This window comes from Chrysemys picta, chromosome 11, assembly GCF_011386835.1.
Source record: "Chrysemys picta bellii isolate R12L10 chromosome 11, ASM1138683v2, whole genome shotgun sequence".
Classification (NCBI taxonomy): domain Eukaryota; kingdom Metazoa; phylum Chordata; order Testudines; family Emydidae; genus Chrysemys; species Chrysemys picta.
In genome coordinates, this window is record NC_088801.1 from 33,757,512 (window position 1) to 33,777,855 (window position 20,344).

General features: G+C 42.4%; 1 protein-coding gene across 8 annotated transcripts in view; it reads right to left on the reverse strand.

Moving 5' to 3' along the window:
• KCNH7 (potassium voltage-gated channel subfamily H member 7) overlaps positions 1-20,344 on the reverse strand; it is a 331,840-nt gene that overhangs the window by 25,360 nt on the left and 286,136 nt on the right. For 5 of the 8 annotated variants that reach the window (XM_065560719.1, XM_065560716.1, XM_065560717.1 and 2 more), the window contains 3 exons: positions 13,050-13,302; positions 10,401-10,615; positions 1,447-1,546 (listed from right to left, as the gene is read on the reverse strand). In XM_065560719.1, coding sequence (XP_065416791.1) covers positions 1,447-1,546; positions 10,401-10,615; positions 13,050-13,302 — 568 coding nt within the window. The remainder of the gene's footprint in view (positions 1-1,446; positions 1,547-10,400; positions 10,616-13,049; positions 13,303-20,344) is intronic. The other 3 variants (XM_065560718.1, XM_042860786.2, XM_008178453.4) reach the window with 2 other exon arrangements.

The following is a 20,344-nucleotide window of genomic DNA, read 5'->3' on the forward strand; positions in this document are numbered from 1 at the left end:
AGTGGAGTTTCTCTCTCTGGTGTGACTCAGCCAGCCAGATAACATATTATAATTACCAGAATTTAGGGGTAGGCTACCATTCGTTTCTGTTCTCCCACAAAGGCATGCTATTTTCATTGACAAAACTGTGGCAAATGACATCCTGTCAAAAGTAATGTGAAAGAATGCCAGCAATCAGAAGACTGCTCAGCGAGACTCATAATTTAGCAGGCAAGAACTACTGGTAAGAGCAACAAAACACAGTTTTTGCCACCCTCCTGGCATTTTAGCAGGCTATTCTGAGCAGGAAGCACAGGCTGACAAATCACTTCCATATAGTCTAGGTGGCAGGGTAGGTTTTCTCATAAGAAATGTGAAGGTTACAGAAGTAAGGCACCTCTGTCAACAGATTCTTTTTGATGAGCAGACTCAATATTTGATGGGGGCATTTTCCTGCCAGATGTGTTGTCACTTGTGGCTTCATGGCTCAAAGATGCTTCTTTGATGAAATGGTAATGCCATTCTGCTAACCAGGAACATACTGGTCTAAAGTTCTTCTTCTTCCAGCACTCCACCTGTCCTTCATTTATCATCAGCAAGTTTTGGCTCTCAAAGTGTTGTCCTGCATTTAGGATTGGCCTTTAACAGTGGAACATGAAAGGCAGAGTGGGGCAAATGCCAGAAACATTGATTTGCCAAATCATTGGACACACACACACACACAGGATTCACCCAGCTCCAAAGAAAGGCATGCAAGTTTTAATTTAGCTTCCTTCATGAGTACCTAACCAATGCCCTTGGTATTTGTGAGCTCTTAATGCTGGTATCATGAGTTAATATTTGGCCAAATGCTCCCCTCCATTCTGACTACTCCCAATGGCCTTTTGTTACATGTAAGCATAGAAAATGCCACCTGAAGACCTGCCAAGAGACCCATCTGCACACTGCCAATTGAGGCACAAATTTACTAGTGTGTGTGTGTGTGTGTGTATATCACACACACATATAATTATATATTGTACACTGCAAACAAAATGCTATAATTTCAGGGATATCACAGGAACTGAGAAACACTAGCCTGCATCAAGCACAAAATCGCTGCTTAGTGGGAGAATACAATTAATACGACTAATAAAAATCTAACAGACTAGAATCTCCAAATATTTTAATAGGATATTGCAGGACATGATGTTGTCTAAGTATATACACATATAAAGAAATAGGATCTGTAGTGGTGGTTGAGGAGTTAAGGTGAAGCTGATATCCAGTGTCCGTGTGTAATTATTTTGAGAGCCACTGCACAGAACTCCCTGCCTGCTGAGCAACAAAACCTTGAGTAGCTCACAAGTAATTGCTGCAATGGAACCTTAATGTATCTCTGTTACCCAGTGAAAAGAATACCCTCTTAAATATCAATGAATAATGTCCCAGTGCTGTCTATTAAATATAAGACATGAAGTTAATTACCTTTCTCTACTTCATCTTCAAAGGACAATTTCCTTCTTCGAAGTTTGCAGTTATCTCCATCCGAATCATTAGTGGTTTGTGATCTTATTATGAGATCAGCCTTGATTAATGAAACATGTAATGCAATGACAGATTAGTCCCATTTGAAAATAGCATATTATCAATAGGCGATTGACTGTTAATCATGTTCCTGTTTTAAGGAAGGCAAGATTACACTACTCAGTCAGGATCAAATGAAAACACTATTGACATAGCTCAATATTAATAATTAAAATGATCACATGGATGGAATAATACCAGCAGTGTTACCATCTGATGGTGAAATAATAATGTCCAGACAAATTAGTTCACTATAATGCATGAGTGTGTTGTCATCAGCTCCTGAGCTTCTTGGAATAGTGTTTAAGTAACAAAGCGTGGTGAAGTTAAATAAGAGAAAAAATTAAAATAAGCTCTTACAAAAGATGTGTATTATTGCAGGCAGTAATGTGGTAACTGATTATAATTAGCTGTGATGTTTAATTACATGGTAATGATTACAAAGGTTAAGTTTTACAACAATAAATATAAGGTTGATAAACACCATGCATTTTACTCTTTATTATCTGTCCAGTCCCTCCCTTCCTCCCTCTCCAATTCACCTCATTGAAACATTTTTTTCTGTAGTTGAAAATTGTGGTTTCTCTTTTTATCCATCTTATCTTGTTGTCTACATGAAGTTTTAACTTGTGCTTTTTGTTGCAGAAATGGATTCAAGAAGCATTTAACACATTTGAATTGTTTTTAGTGCCAAAAAATTGAGCAATAACATGCTGATAATGTATTTAAAAACAAATGATATGGCATGAAGGCAGTGCTGTGTGTGAATATGCACAAGGCATGGGCTTTGAACCCACTTCCCTTCCTCTTACTGGTGAGAGAGGACATGCCAATTGGGTAAGTTGCTTGGTCATGTGACTGGGCTGGGAAGAAGGGACGGTGAAACATTTACTGCTCTTGCTGCCACTCTCATTGTAGTCCTGAAGGATGAGGTTTAGATTTATATGGACTTCACAACAGTGCCCCACGGATGGAATAATGGAGCGAAAAGAAGGTAGGAATAGCTCAGGAATAGCCAGGCACAGGCATCTATCGGCTAAATAAAAAAATGGGACCTCCTGGAGTTTCCAAAAGCACATTGGTCACAAATGTGCTGATTGCATCATTTACATATTATTTTGAGAGTTATGTTAGTGCAGTGTTGTTCTCCCAACAAATTTTTTGGTGGCCTCACAGTGCAGACGCCAACTCTCACTGGTGGCCACAGTGACACTTTTTCCTAAAATACTTAATTAACTTTAGGAAAAACAATTAAAAATTCACAGATTCACATCCAAGTCATTGTATTTGTATTTTTTTTTGGCAGACTCAATAATAAAAATAATGCTGCCTTTCCCTTCAGCCCCCCTCCCAGGGCTTATTGGGTCCTGGGGCTTGCTGTGAAAAGTGACAGTTGTATATTTGTTAATATCACAGCGCACTTACCTGGGAGGCTATGAAAAGTGATATTAACAAACATACAAGTATCACTTTTCACAGATACCTAGTAAGTCTGCTGTGAAAAGTGATACTTGCATGTTTGTTAATATCACTTTTCTCAGCAAGCCCCAGGACCCATTAAGCCCTGGATGCGGGGTCTAAAGGGGGAGGCAGCAGGGGCCAGAGGTGATGGTGGGATGGATGCGGGGCCGGGGGAGACAGTGGGGACCTCGGGCAATGGGGGATGGATGCGAGACCAGGAAGGCACCGGGGTCCAGGAGCGATGGATACGGGGCCGTAGGAGGCAGCAGTGGCCAAGGGCGATGGGTGATGAGCCCCATTGTCACGTGGCCACAGCCAGGGCCTGGTGTCTGCTGCCATGCAGCCAGGGCTGGGGCTCAGTGCCCTCAACCAGAGTCTGGAGCTGGGGACAGGAACTGCGTGGCTGGAGGCAGGGATCTGAACCTGCTGCTGCGTAGCTGGAGCTGTGGGTCAGTGCCCAGGGCCAGTGCCTGCTGCTGTAGGGCCAGAGCTGAGTGCCAGAGCCAGGAGTCAGTGCCTGCCTCTACGTGGGAACAGAGCTGTGGGCTGGGGCCTGCTGCTGTGCAGGGAAGCCTGATGCCACGCAGCTGGGGCAGGGGATCAGTGCCAGGGGCCGCACGGCCAGAGCTGTGGGTTGGTGCCTGCTGCCATGTAGTTAGGGCAGGGGAACAACACCAGAGCCTAGGCCGCAGGGCCAGCTCCAGGCACCAGCGCAGCGAGCAGGTGCTTGGGGCAGCCAATGGGAAGGGGCGGCAGGTCCGGGTCTGCGGCGGCAATTCGGCAGAGGGTCCCTCAGGGGAAGGGCCGGCCGCTGAATTGCCGCCAAAGAATGAAGCGGCGCGGTAGAGCTGCTGCCGAACTGCCGCCGATCGCTTGGGACTGGAGCCGGGGGCCAGTGCCTGCTGCCCCACATCTGGAACGAGGGGTTGGAGACTGAAGCTCCACAGTCGGAGCCCAGGGCCGCACAGCCAGGTTCCTGAAGTCCTACCGCTGGAGCCTGCTGCCCCACCCCCCAACGTGGATCAAGAACTCACCTTGCTCCTGCAGCGTTGTGTCCTCTCTCCAGGAGCAACAAGGAGGAGTGGGAAGGGCTGATGCTTTGCCTCCCCCCATCACCACCTAGGAGGCTGTCATTGCCACATGAAAAGCCCCCGGTGGCTGCATGCGGCCACAGTGGCCGCATTTGAGAAACATTGTGTTAGTCAGTGAGTTACTAGTGAAGACCGTGTTCCTGAGAATTCATAGGCATGGGTGTCTTCCCACTGTGTGGAGCCCCAAAGGTGTCTCTAGTTGCTTCTTCACTTGGGTGTGTATGGGTGGGGCAGTAAGAATCAGGAGCCACTCCCAAGGAACTAATAGGTGGAGAGGATGGGTGTAAGGGGACTGTCTCTGGGTTCTACATCATGGATTTTTGACACACATGATGGATAGAGTTTCATTTTAACTGACAATGAGCCTCCAAGGAGAAAAATAATTATAAAACATTATTATAATGAAAGTACAGGAAATAGGGGCTTGTGAGCAACCATCATGTAGAACTAATTCTATCCTCCAGAAGCTCTCAAATATGCAGAGTTTCAGGCCTATCTTCAATGTATCAGTAAAGTATATTATATCTAACATTTAAATAACAGTGATGACCTTTCCAAAGCAGAGTTAAAATATGGCACAGAAAGGATAATTTTGTAAAGAAAAAAAATACAATTTTTATGAAAGAAGGCTCAGCATTAAACATAACATGATTTGTTCTATAAAGTGACTTTTAATATATTCTATTAAAAAAAACAACAAAAACCTAAAACATATGTAGAACCTTCCTGATTTGTACTTTGCTGATCGGCAACCCTCGTGCCCGGCATTTGCGTACAAAATCCCAGTGGTCTCTGTCTCCCCGTGTCTCAGCATGGATTCAAGATCAGAGTGCTACAGGGAGATCTCTCCATACTAAGGCTTTATTATCTCTGCTTTAAAATATACTGGAAAACCTGGAATACTGTGATGTATATGAGGAATAATAAAACCTACATTTTAACTAAGTTTTTCAAATATACAACTATAGATCCACCGTGCAGTATAGCCCATACTTTCTGGACATGGCTAGATGCACTTCTACCGCATTATGTGTTAGGCAAAGCTACCTAGGTGCTTCTCTCTTGTTCCTCCTGTGTTGTGATAACTAGGCGTACAAATTTACTCTAAGTGTGAGCTTAACTGTGAAAAGTGAGTGAAAGTTTATAAAATGTCACAATAACCGATACCAATAAATGTTGAAGGGAAAGGGAGACAGACTGATTTAGTCCAAACAGAAAGGCCTACTGCACTAACTCAAGTACTGTGTTTTAAATCATGCCTGGGAAATGAGAAGTGTGGGACTAAAAATCAATTAACCAAAATTGATGTTTTATCCACTAATTAGGCCTAACTTCCAATACAATGAGAGGATAGGCTATTCTGCCCATCACTCCCTTTTGGTGTCCTTAAAAAGGAACTTAGGTCAACACTGGCTAACTGAAAGACAAAAAGAGGGGAAGGAGCAAGCTTCACCACCATAGCTGTCACCCCCACTGTCTCCTAACATCCCAGACCTTCTTCATCCTAATCCTGAAAGATGTCTGGACCAGACTGGGCCAAAACAGGGAGGTAGGTAACATTGCCACCTCCACTGCCTCTGGGTAAATCTTGACCACCACCTAGGATGTAAGACTTTACACATCGGGGGCGGGGGAAGTATCACTTTCCTTCTTGACTTTATTCCTTTGCTCCCCCCTAGAATGTTGATCCTCCATGCACCCCTAGGGGGCTGTGTGTGTGGAGGTAGGGGGAGCAAGGAGTGACCTCCCTGCATCCAGGTCACTTTCCCCATCTGGGCTACGTAAGGGGAAGGCAGACAGCAGCAGCTCCTGCTGCTTGCCTCAGAGCACAGCCCAAGTGGGGAAAGTGACCTGGATGCACGGAGCTCTTGGTGTTGCTCCTTGCTTCTCCCCCCCTCCCCCAACAGCTCTCTAGAGAAGCACGGAGGAACGTTGGGGGTGCATGCAGTATCTGTGTCACCACTCCCCCCATGTTCCTCTGCCAGGAGGAAGCAGGGAGAAATCTGGATGCCCTCCTCAGGGAGCAGTTTCTGACACTAACCTGCGCTGCTGCATAGCACCCCTTTGACTGAGCACCCTGAGCAGCTGCCCAGGTGGCCCACCCCTGAGGCCAGCCCTGAGTCTAGCTCAACTAGCTTCCTCTCTTTTCCCCAAAAAGAATAGTTTTTACCATCTTTAATACCATCTAAAAGACTTTTGTGATTGTTTGTGTTTTTGCAATTTTTGTTTTTGTTTTTAAAATATATTTTCCTTATTGTTTTTGAAATGTTTTGGGGTTATTCTTGTTTTATGTTTTTGCAATTTTTTTTCTGTTTTGTTTGTGGTGTCAATTTTTTTTGTTCCACAGGTTAGACCTCAAGGTGGGCTTCGCTGCCCTCACAAATATTGGCGGTGAAAAAGGTGGGCAACGTCTGTCATAGAGTACAAATGCCTGCTAAGTTTTTACTGCCTTTGGGTGTTACATAAGCTCAGGGGCAGGCAAACTTTTTGGCCCGAGGGCCGAATCAGGTTCTGTAAATTGTATGGAGGACCAGTTAGGGGAGGGGGTCATGGACCGGACCCTACCTCCTATCTGCCCGCCCCCCCGGGACTCCTGCCCCATCCAACCACTCCTTCTCCCTGTCCCCTGGCTGCTCCTGGAACCCCTGCCCCTGACTGCCCCCGCGCTGCCCCATCCAATCCCCCCTCCTTCCTGACTGCCCCCCTGGGACTCCTAACTCCATTTAATCCCCCTGTTCCCCCCCACCCTGACCACCACCCCAAACTCCCCTGCCCTCTATCCAACCCTCCCTGCTCCCTGACCGCAGCCTGGATCACTGCTGGCTGGCAGCGCTACAGCTGTTCCGCCTGGCTGGAGCTGGGCCACACCGCCGCCACCATGCAGCACAGAGCACCGCAGCTGCGCTGCCCCGCCCCAGGAGCTCACAGCCCAGAGCATTGTGCCGGCTGCAGAGCGAGCGAGCTGAGGCTGCGGGGGAGGGAAGACAGCAGGGGAGGGGTTGGGGCGAGCCTCCCAGGCCAGGAGCTCAGGGGCCGGGCAGGATGGTCCCACGGGCCATAGTTTGCCCACCTCTGAAATAGCTCATAAATGCAGAAGTGATTCCTAAAGAACATCATCTTGTTGCTTCTTTGTAAAAGAAGGCAATATGCTTGGGTAAAAATGCCATCAGGGCTAAATAAATTTTTCCATGTGACAAAGTTTAACCATTGGTGCATAAATTTTCACAGTTTGTGTAAATATGCAGCTTTGAATGTGTAAGCGGCAAAAAGAAGGGGAAAGTTCCCCCCCCACCCCCATCTTTACCCATTCTGGGCATACAGCCAAAGAACTGATAACAGCTGGTTTGTTTTTTAAACATCTTACAGTCATATAACAGCAGCTGTTTGAGATTTGTTTTAGCTACAAAAGAAGTAAGTGGTAAGTTCTTAGCTTTTGTTAACATCTGGAAGGTTTAACTGTAATTTTGGTAAGATCTAATCAAATAAGATTTGTAAATGCCAGCTGTGGGGTAAATAATAACCAAGTACCCTGCCCCATCCTCCTCTATATGCTTAAATTGAAATATGTTTTTTGTGACATTATGAACAAATGTCTGATCGTAGGCAGAACTGGTTAACAGAAAAAGAGGGATTATGTTGTGGTGATTAGGCCTACAAATGTACCCTAATTGGGAGCTCAACAGTAAAAAGTGAGTGAATGTTTATAAATGGTCACAATAGCCACTTACAATAAATGCTGATGGGAAAAGGTACGAAAGGGAGACAAAGACTGACTTAGTTCAAACAGAAAGAACTACTGAGATAATTCAAGGACTCTGTTTCAAATCATGCTTGGCAAACAAGAGAAGCATGGGACTGGAAATCAATGGACCAAAATTGGTGTGTTAGAAATTAGGCCTAATTGGTAGATAAAATAATGAGTGGACGGACTATTTTGCCCATCAGTCCCTTTTGGGGTTCTTAAAAACAAAGAGACCATAGGGGAAAAGCTGGGTGCCAGAACACTGACTGAAAGATGAGAGAAGGTGAAGGAGCGAGCTTCAGCATCATAGCTGCTGCCCCATGGTCTCCTGGGACCCTGGATCTTCATCCTAATCCTGAAAGGTGTCCTGACCAGACTAGGCCAAAAAAAGAGGGAGCCAGAAGATATCGTCACCTCTACCTGGCTCCAGCTAAATCCCAACCACTACTTGGGATGTGAGACTTTATCACACCCTGCTCCTCCAACTCTGTGTATTCTTTTCCTTCCCCCCCCTTATTTCCTCTCCCTCTCCTTTTGCCTTCTGTCGAAGAGGAGTCTAATTTAGCTGGCAAAAACTGTATATTTTGCAACACTGCTGAGAGCCTGTGACCAGAAAGAGGCAGTTAAAAGCAATGCCCTAAATAGCCTGATGCTGGTATAAGTTTGCCAGGTCTCAGAGTGACTGATAAGACTGTGCGTTGTGCCTTCCTTTTTTTCAGCAGCGAGGTTGCAAGTGAGATTCAACATCAGAGATAGAAAATGCGGTTTCTATCTTTGCTGTTGTTTCCTCTCCTTTTGTGTGTTTGTATCTTGTTTTGTCTTCTAGGAAATGGGGTTGAACTTCAGCAACAACAGCTCATCTGTTTAAAAACCCCAGCCCATCTCAACTAACTTCCTCCCATTTCCCGCAAAAGGACAGTGATTACTATCTTTGATACCATCTAAAAGACTGTCAGACAAGGGGTTTCCTCCTAAAAACTTTACGGCTAAAAGGAAAGAGAACAAGGGATGATGTTAAAATGAAAGCTTTACTTAATACTTTACATTTCTGTCTCCTGAACTGTTATTGGGTTATCCATTGGCGGATGGTAATTTATTAAAAGTGCCCATGCTTTCTTTTATTTTCTTTAGGGGGGAGGGATAGCTCAGTGGTTTGACATTGGCCTGCTAAACCAGGGTTGTAACTTCAAACCTTGAGGGGTCCATTTAGGGATCTCTGGCAAAAATCTGTCTGGGGAGTGGTTCTGCTTTGGACTAGATGACCTCCTGAGGTCCCTTCCAATCCAGATATTCTATGATTTCAAATAATGCAAATTCCCTCCACTCTTTTCTGTATCTTTAATAAAAGGTTAACAAGATTTTTAATTATGTATTTGCCATGGTACTATGCAGGCTGACGTCTCTGTATATCAAACCCCAAGTCTTGTTTAACACTGTATAATGTTGGACTATGACAATATCTTAACACCTTTGACTCTTTGGGCCCATTTATTCCATCCAAACTAATGCAACACCTCTCGCTCCTGTTAGCCAGAAGCATCCTCCCCTTCAGCCAATGTTCAATTCTCAATTTTTTTTCCAACTCCAGATTGACAAACTTCCAGGGAGATGTAAACCCTACCCAGGCTGCACTTCCTTCTCCTTTCTTGAAGGGGACACTGTGGGCAGGGAGGCATCGTAAGGAAGTCATTGGTGGGAGGAGAGACAAACGGAGGTTCTGCAGGTTCAGAGTAGAGAAGACAAGCGTGGGGTGTCCTACCAAGAGTGCTTCATATGTTTTATTAGTTAATTTTGAATATAGGAAATGTAGTCCAAGAGGACAGAACTGTGGAAGAAGATTTGCAAGACAATTACATTTGTTGTAGTTTTAGTCATAAATGGAACCAGGGTAGCCTGATTCTTGTTTATTTTGTATTTCTGATAATGAGAGAAATTTGACACTGTCAATATATTTCAGTTTATATTTGTTTATTTCAAAACAGTTTTTAATGGGTGTATAAAAATATTCAAAATCCCCCTGGTTGAAATCTTAACACTACACCTCTACCTCGATATAACGCTGTCCTCAGGAGCCAAAAAATCTTACCGCGTTATAGGTGAAACCGCGTTATATTGAACTTGCTTTGATCCACCGGAGTGCGCAGCCCCGTCCCCCCGGAGCACTGCTTTACCGAGTTATATCCGAATTCGTGTTATATTGGGTCACGTTATATCGAGGTAGTGGTGTATTTGAATATAGAACCAAATCTTGGTAGTTTAACATCACCTGAGTCATCTCATTCACTTCTGCTAGGTCTAGCCGACTTCGCTGGGACCACACAGATAAGTTTTCTTGAATAGAATTTGGCCTCAAGCCTTTTGCTTTTAATTCTGTTAACCTTTGTTTTTCATTTCATTCCAGTTTTGATCATATGGATCTGATTCCACTCTCACACCATTATTAGTCAATTTAACTTTGGTGTAAGAGAAGAGCCAGAATTTATATTTTCCAGGGATGTCTTTCTTTTCTGTGACTTAACACATACACTCGAAAGAAAATCATAGAAAAAAATAACACCTACTGTATGTACCTTTGAAGTTTCGTGTCTCAGATTAAAAGTCAGTTCTAGATTGGTGAGAAAGAGATCAGAAAATTCAGGATACATATCCAAAACCTCTAGTAGGTCTTCTCGCTGGATCTTATGCAAGTCACAGTAGGTTAAAGCTCTCACATCTGCATTTGATTTTCCTGGTTTTGCATAAAGATGTACCATCTCTCCAAAAATATCATTTTTACCTGCAAAAACAAAATCAGACAGATTATTTTAATTATGAGAAATCCATTAAAATGAATGCACCCATAACTCTTTAAGAAACTTATACTATGGGATATGAAGTTATAAAACCTGATTATCCTGATTTACACTAATGTATGTAAGAGGAGTAATTCCATCAAAATCAATGGAGTTACACTGGTATAAAACTGGACTAAGTGAGAGGAAAACCTGGAAATTTTTAAACTCTGTTTTGAATCAGTTCTGCATTATTCCTGCCATAACAGAATACATGCAGAATTTCTGCTAGCCCCTTCTTGTAAAAAAAATATAATCTAGAGTAGTAAATAATATTCTTGATAATGATATTTTATACTACAGTAGTGCCCATAGTTCCCAATCTGGATTGAGACCACATTGTGTTAGCAAATGTACAAATATATATGATGACATAGTCCTTTCCCCAAAGATCTGCAATGGAAGAAGCTGACTCAATTTTCAATATTAGAATTAATTTTGAACAGTAATTCAATACCTCAAGAGACAGGAGCCCCGTAAACAGAGCTGTTTTCATGCTGATACTTTTACAACTCTGCTTTCCTTCAACCTTGACACATTTACAGTATTTATTACTAACATTGTCATCAGTAATGTAAATGCTTGTTTTTCCAAAATCTGCGTCTGATCTTTCATAGCATATGTAGTGTGAGGACATAGACACAAAGAATCATGCCTTAAGCAGTAACTTGTTTATTAAGATCCCTGCTGCATCCTGATCTCTGGTAGCTGTGGAGGACCAGGAACTCTGTAATTACTTCACACTTTATTCCGGCAAAATCTCCATTGCATGCAGTGAGATATGTGGGATCAGGCCTTCAGATTGAAATGGGTCCAGAATTCATCTCCATTACCCATCTTTCAAAAATGTATAAAGATTTTGGCCAACATGTTCAGGAATGAACTTTGATTTTGGGTGTCCATCTTGAGACACTTTGTACCTTGTTATCAGAAGTGCTGAGCACCCATAGCTCCAATTTACTTCAAAACAAAGTTGTGGATGCTCAGCTCCTTTGAAAATAGGGCCCAGAGTGTTTCAAGTTGGGTACCCAAATTCAGTGAATCAGTAGCCATTTAGGAAATCTTGGCCTTTGTTTCTTCCCTATAATCCCTTCTCCTGCAAGGCACAGAGGGGACAAAATGTTCACAAACACCCTTCAGCTCTGGCCTGGAAAGAGGTAGCAATGAACCATCATACAAACCTTGCTCCCCCCCACCAACCAACAATGCTAAAAAGCCTCCTCCCCTCAATATACTGCATGGTTGGAGTTCTGAAAATTTGTGGGGAATGGCAGTCCAGAGAGGGAGGAATTGGGAGCAGTCCAAATAAGAGTAGGAGTCTGTTATACCACAAAACCTCTGTGGCACTCAGGTAATATAGGGAGGTCATTTGTCTCTGCACTAGCCTCTCTCTCCCCTCTGTGTTTTCTGTTGGGGTTTGATCCTGCTCCCAGTGAAGTAGATGACAAAACTTCTATTGACTCCTGTGAGGAAGGTTAAAACTTTTTGTTCAACACAACTCCACTGTAATTAAAGATAGGTGACATTTTTTTTGCAGGAAACAATTTTTGTTGAAAAATGCAGATTTGGCAACACTGAAACATTTAATGAATTCTTGTCAAAATTGCTTCAGTTGACCCCTCCCCTCCAAAATTCCCCAAAATCAAAACATTTAATTTCAACATTTTCTAAATGAAACATTTCACTTTTAAAATTCAAAATGACTTTTTGGTTCAACATTTCCTTTAATTCTGTTAAAAAAAACCAGTGAAAAATGTTTTAAATGCTCAAAATTGAAATGAAACATTTTGTTGGACTCAAAATACTTTTTTTTTTTACTTTTACATTTTTCAACATTTCATTTGTGTTTTGATGCAAAACACTTTTTCCTCCCAATTTTTTGGAATTGCCAATGCATGGAAAAATCCATTGTTCACCCATCTCCAATTGTAACCTCACCTCTAAGGATTCTGTCACCAGCCAATGCCATAGGACTGACTCACAGGAGGGGGAAGGGCCTACATTAATGCTGTTTCAATAATATTAACTTAGGCAGGGATTTAGTTGGAGTTGATCGGGGAAAATTCTAAATGCACAGGCAGCTGGGCTCTTCGGTGCACAGGGATTCTCCACTCCCTGCATGGACTCTCCAGATCCTATCCTTTCCCCTGTACAGCAAAGTCACTTGTGATATGGACAGGCCCCCTTCCTGCCCATGAGGTGAGGATATTATGTAGGTGGTGCTGCTAAATTAGTCATTGAGAAGCTTGATTTTAAAGTGACTATATCATTCACAGGGTACATGAACCAAATATGGCAATGGACCTTTTCAGTCTGCTGTTCTGTAGTTTGTGCTAGCAGAAAGATGACATTCCATCTCCTTAGTTTGCAAATACATACCAAGAATGGCTACAACAATGTCATTCTTGAGGATTTCAATGGAGCCTCTTGACAGGAAGTAAAGAGCGGTGAGAACATCACCACAGTGGACTAAGGTGTCACCAGGAGGAGCATGGGTTGTCTTAAACTTCATAGCTAAAGCTCGGAGACAACCTTTACTGGCCCCCTGGAAAGCTTTGCAGTTCTGAAGCAAGTTTTGGTTGAGGTGTAGACAAATGTCAGCTTGTAAGCATTCTGGAAACCCCTTTAGGACCTGAAGAGAAAAATGAAAGAGTTTCACATCAATACTATGCAAATAATTTTAAGTAACTTGTAATGTTTTCTTTGTTCCCAATATGAATGCATTGACATAAAAATAGTGGTAAGTAGAAGGCTGTTCAGAATACAGTAACTCCTCACTTAATGTTGTAGTTATGTTCCTGAAAAATGCGACTTTAAGCGAAACTATGTTAAGCAAATCCAATTTTCCCATAAGAATTAATGTAAATGGGGGGGGAGGGGTTTGGGTCCAGGGAATTTTTTTCACCACAAAATGTATACACAGTATACGTTTTAAACAAACAATTTAATACTGTACACAATGATGATTGTGAAACTTGGTTGAGGTGGTGGAGTCAGAGGGTGGGATATTTCCCAGGGAATGCCTTACTGCTAAATGATGAACTAGAACTCAGCTGAGCCCTCAAGGGTTAACACATTGTTGTTAACGTAGCCTCATACTCTACAAGGCAGCACGAATGGAGGGAGCGGAGACAGCATGACAGACAGAGACACACACCCTGTGTGTGTGTGTGTGTGTGTGTGTGTGTGTGTGTGTGTGTGTGTGTGTGAGAGAGAGAGATGCACAATGCCCCTTTAAGTACGCTGAACCACTCTAAGTAGATTGCCTTTTTAAGTAGAGCAGGAAGTTGAGACAGCAGCTGCTGCCAGCACGCTCCCTCCCTCCCTCTGTCCTGAGCCCTGTCATGTTCTACCCCTGCTCTACGGAGATGGGGTAGGCAGGGTGCAGGAGCAGGGGGGGAGGGGGACACCCTGATATTAGCCCTCCTCTTCCCTCCCCCCCGCACAGCAAGCAGGAGCCTCCCGGGAGCAGCACAGGGCAGTGGGGGGGAGGGACAGCTGAACTGCAGGCAATTGATAGCCTGCTGGGATGCTGCTGCACAGGGAACTTAGGGGAGAGAGGAGCTGATAGGGGGAGCTGATAGGGATGCTGCCGGTCCACCCGGCTCCAATGGGCTGCTCTTTCCGCAAGCAATGGACAAAGCAGGCAGCTGTCAAACAACATTATAAGGGAGCATTGCGCAACTTTAAATGAGCATGTTCTCTAATTGATCAGCAACAAAACAACAAAAGAACGTTAACCGGGACAACTTTAAGTGAGGAGTTACTGTATTTTCAATTCATCCAATTTAATGAATGTGTAGTTTGATCAAAATATGGGCTCAAATAGGTGTTCTCAATATCATTTAATTTGAATACTAGCAGGGTCTCTTAAAAGTGTAGTGCTAGGGTGACCAGATGTCTCGATTTTATAGGGACAGTCCTGATTTTTGAGTCTTTTTCTTATATAGGCTCCTATTACTGCCACCCCCTGTCCCGATTTTTCACATTTGCTGTCTGGTCACCCTATTTAGTGCCCACGCACGATTTTTTTTATTTCTTGCATTACAGGAAATGTAATCAGAACATGTATGAAAATATTGCAACAGGATAACGATAAGATATAACTAAGCTTGGAAGGATTAGATTTTTATAGGTAAAGGTCACTAAATGTCGATTTCACCATACACACTCTGACAAAAATATTTCCATTGATAATAATCAAAACTTACAAGTAGGTGAAGTAAGAAAAATGCTGCTTGAGAACTTAGAGTTTGGTTTAAGTACACTTACTTTGTATATCTTGACCTGTGATGTTGGCTATTTGTGTTTTAATGATTACAAGGCTTTAACTTTTTGACTCTCAAGGTCTACAACAATTATTGTCTGACCCCCATTATTTCCCACAACTGAAAATTTAAACAGATAAAAATAGGGAAAAAAGATTAAAACCTATAATTTTGCATAACTGTGAAAATTTCAATTGATGAGTATTGTTAAATATATTTAATTTAGAAATGTATAGCCTAGATCCTCCGTAGCAAATCTGTGTACTCCATTCAAGCCAGATTTACACAAGCTGAGGATCTGGCCCATAAACTGCAGGTACTTGCTCATCTGTTATTCAGGTTCACTGGAGTTTACCTGAACTAGAACCTCAGGATTCCCCAAAGATACAATGTTAATTTTGTTCATAGAATGAAGACTAGGATTCTGCTTACAACTTGGTCATTATGGGCGCGAGATTTGCTAAATTGTTCAGCCTTAACCTTTGTTTCGTCTGAAGGTAATGGAAGTTTTACCATTCATTTCAATGGAAACAATGCCCACCCACTGAGTAAACTCATTGTATTCAGAAACAGGACTCACACATAAGTTACTATGAACTGTCCACTTCTTGGACCACATCCTGCTTATTTTTCACTTATGCAGAGAATCCCATTGAAGTTAATGGGCCAAATTCTTTTTTATTGCACAGTTTTCTTTGATTTCAGGGGGAGTTGCATATACCTATCTGAATTCGACACAATGGGACTAATCTAATGAGTAATGTGAACAGGATTTGCCTTCCTGCTATTAACACAGTCTATTGATCTACTACTTTTTCTTTTACAGTGTGTACACACGGACATAAGTAATATCAATGGGTATTTCTGTAGAGAATGCAATTTAAAATAATTCCTGTCATAACAGTATTCAATCCTCACTGTATATTTTCTTATTTCAGCACAATAAAGCTCTGTGCAGTCCATAAATAGGTTCTTAACTGCTATCTCTTGCCTTGTTAACAGAGAAGAGGGATGTGTACATTTCTGACATGAGGCTATTTGTCCACCAAAGCCAAGCTATGATTTACAAATGAAACATTAGTACCTTTAATTGCTTTTGAAATATTTCTATGATTGCTAACTGAAATCAATACAGCTTCTACTGTGAAATAACAGAAAACACAATGTTATAACACACATTTATACAAATAGTTTAACAATTTATGGCCTTTGGACACTATCACACCAGTCATACATCTTCAAAGAAGCCAGAATTCAACAAGAAGCAAAGGAAAACAAAAAAATAAAAAAGGAAAAGCTCCTATTTTAGCACTCTGTTACCAATGTCTAACTACATATAACCAGATACTGCTTAAAGTACAATTGATTCTATTTATTTTAATATGGTTATATCCAAACATATTAACAAGTTGCTATCATTTACAAAATTTACCATGTTCTGAATAATACAGAAAAACTGATATCTAAACATATTAAATCAACAGTCTGGGGGATGAAAAGTTGGAAATATTTTCTTTTAAATTATTTTGGTCTCTGTTCATGTGATTGAAGAAAAGAACATAATATTTTGAAGTGTTTAATTATTTTTTTCCTCTCTCTTTTTGTTATGCTCCCATTTTAATGTAATTTAGAAGAGCCCCAGTTTTAAATGACATGAAATACCAACATATTTTCAATTCAGATGTGCTAAAAGTGAAGTGTTTTTATGTTGTTAGACACACAAAAGCACAGCCTTAACACGAATCAGATTCACTTCTGTTTTTATTTGTATTAGTTAACAAAGAATTGTACTTTACTATTAAACAAAAGCTATGCAGAGTATGTTTGTTGGTTTAGTTAATATTTCTGCACATTTTTGGTTTATTTAGAGAAACAAGTATAAAGGTCATTAATTTGTTCTGACTATGAAGATATTCTAAACCATTGCTTAATATTTGTTAGTTGCTGTATTCATATTTCAATAGCACCCAAAATGTACTAGGCACTGTACAAACATGTATGAGGAGATAGGCCCTGCCCCAGACAGATTATACCCTAAAATACCATAAATCAGGTATTAAAAGCATTTATGATTTGAAGCTATGATTTTCAATGGTCCCTAAGGAAAATGGGCACCCAAAGTCCATTTAATTGTGATGGGAATTGGGTGCTTAACTCCATTAAGGCAGTTTTGAAAAATCACAGCCTAAATTCTTGACGTCAGTAGAGTTAAAATTTGTTAGAACATTGGTATATACAGTACTACTAAGAGCAGAATTGCCTCACCACTTATATTATACTTGATCCTATTTTAAATATTAGCAAATTGACAGAATAATTTAAAACACAATCTGCCATAAAATTTACTTATTCTTTTCTAATCCATTCTGGTCTTTATGAAAATATTTGGTTCAGCAATTTTACCAAGATGTTAAAAAAAAAAAAATGAAGAGTGATTCTGATCTCACACCACTGTAAATCCAGAATAACTGTATTCAGATTAATGGAGTTATAACTCCTGTTAGATTGGTGAATTGGGAAACCAGGCCTTAATATTTATAGAGTACCCAGAATTGCCAGCCCAAAGTGTTCAATAATCAGGAGTCAGGTCTTTAAAAATTATGTTTGTTTGTTTTAAATAGAGTGAGGGTTCTTTTGATCTATCATCTAGTTTCTAGGCCATTAAATACACTCTGGTCACATTTACAAGTTTCTCTGTGACCAGGAGGACTAAAAACTTACTCTTTTAAAAAATAAAAGCTGAGATGCTCTTGTAGCTATCTGACTCCACAAGCTGGAGCTTTAAGAAAAACACTAACAATTGTGAGACTTGTGATGAAATCATGAAAGTTGACAACACTGAGTACAAGAGAGAGAGGAACTGCTCTCAAAACAGCATCATTCTAGGTGACAGATTTTGAGATAGTAGTGTTGGGGGGTCTATCAGGAGAAGATTTTTAAATGTGTGTGTTTTAGTTTCTCCATTCTTCCCCTTCATGTTTCTACCTCCACACTCTGACACCTCACATTTCTCAGTAATCTCTTCCCACTGGGCTCTGTTCAGCAAAAACACAGATTTTCATGTTTTTTGCAGCTGAACCTCTAGGGCAGAGGTGGGCAAACTACGGCCCATGGGATCCTCCTGCCTGGCCCTTGAGCTCCTGGCCCGGGAGGTTAGCCCCTGGCCCCTCCCTGGCTGTTCCTCCTGCCCCGCAGCCTCAGCTCACTGCGCTGCCGGCGCAATGCTCTGGGCGGCGGGGCTGCGAGCTCCTGGGGCAGCGCAGCTGCAGAGCCACGGCCTGACCTGGTGCTCTGTGTTGCGTGGTGGCATGGCTCGCTCGAAGCAGGTGGCGTGGCTGCCTGTCCTGGTGCTCTGGGCGGCGTGGCTGTAGTGCCGCCAGCCACTGGTGCTCCAGGCAGCGCGGTAAGGGGGCAGGAAGCAGCGGGGGTTGGATAGAGGGCAGGGGAGTTCGGGGTGATGGTAAGGGGGCGGGGGTGTGGATAGAGGTCGGGGTGGTCAGAGGGTGGGGAACATGGGGGCAAGGGTCCCAGGGGGCAGTCAGGAAGGAGAGGGGGGGTTGGATAGGGGGTGTTGGCGGGCCACGCCCGGCTGTTTGGGGAGGCACAGCCTCCCCTAACCAGCCCTCCATACAATTTGGAAACCTGATGCGGCCTTCAGGCCAAAAGGTTTGCCCGCCCCTGGGGTAGGGGCTTCCCCACCATGGTACTGGAGTGTAATTCAGGAGACTCCGCTCTCCGCACAATGCTATTGTACTTCTTTACTATGGGTTTTAGCTCTGTTCTTTGGCAGTCATGGGACACAAACTCATTCCTCATCTTTGTAACCCACTGTATGGTACATAATGTTTCACTGATCTTATTTGGCATCCTCAGTGAGAAAAGTTAAGCTCATACACAGGGGAGGATTCTCTATGACAAGCTGTGTGTCATGATCAGGAGCAACCTAGAAAGGAAGGTATTGAGATTATTCAAATTGGCTAGAAGATTAGTTCTTTGGAGGTGGTGAGGAATTCTTGCCGCATAACTTACTGTGGGTATGTCTACACTCCAGTGAGACACCCGTGGCTGGCCCATGCCAGCTGACTCGGGCTCACAGGGCTTGGGCTAAGAGGCTGTTTATTTGCAGGGTAGCCATTCGGGCTATGTCCCAAAGCTTGGGCTCCAGCCCAAGCCCGAACACCTATACCACAATGAAACAGCCTGTTAGCCTGCACCAGCTGGCATGAGTCTAATGGCAGTGAAGACATACCCTGAGATGACTGGTATTGAAAGCTTTTCCAAGAATATTCTATTGGATGTCAACTTCACATGTATCTTGGTGCACAAGGATTTATGGGAGTAGAATGAGCAATATCTATGAGGTTTAACCTCAGGCAACCATCTTATTTTTATATTGGCTACTGAAAGATACAATTCATAATTAGGAAAAGTGGCCTTTGTTTACTGTCTTAGTCAATAATAATGTATATGATGAGCCATGTGGGTTTTGCATTTTCTGTTGAACTTCTGAACAGTATTTTGATATTCCATCAACTTCTATCCCTTACAAGATACTAGGGAAGTACTCCAGTAGGTGCAAATCAGGATACTGCTACAGCAGTTATTTCCATTGCTTTATTGGTGGAATTATACTCATGAAAAACCCACAAATACATCAGTAAAGTCAAAGACTCCTGTGTAGTTAATGATGAGTATTTCAAGGTAACCACTATTTCACAGGTCTTTTGCATCCCTTAACTGAGTCTCCTTTCCAGGTTGGTCAGGATTATTGCACAATAAATCCTCTATAAATGAGCAATCATGAAGCAACATGCATGGGCTGTTTTTGCACCATGCTAACAGGCCTTTTATTAATATGTTCTGGCTCATGTGATCATGTGAGGCAATGTGTTTTGTTTCTTTGTTTCTATCTTCGCTCTACTTGGCCCACAGTGTCATGTTTCATGTATTTTTGCCGACCATTTCAAGCTACATTACTTTTACATATTGCGTGTTCATTGGGGCAAGCGTGATACATGATTTGTGTTTCGTATTCAGCGGTACTGCTTTCACACTCCTTGGAAATTCAGTTTTTTGTTCTGTCAGGCATAGGCTTGACTTTGGATGGAAACCCTGAGGGATGCAGTATCCCTTTTTTTTTTTTTAAACATATATTTTGATTCCACAAGCAGTACATGTTGCAGTACACTGGTCCTGGTGGCAGTCAGTGGTGCTCCTTGTACTCTGTGTCTGTCTTTCTTCCAATGGTTCAAGTTGTCTCTTTTGATACGGACATGATCAAATATAAAGTGGCATGCACTTGACAATCAGAGTAGAATTTCTGCGGAAGAGATCGCACTAACTATATTTGGACGATGGCTCACCCCAAACTCATTTTTGCTTGGCATCCCTCCCCTAAAGCAAGAG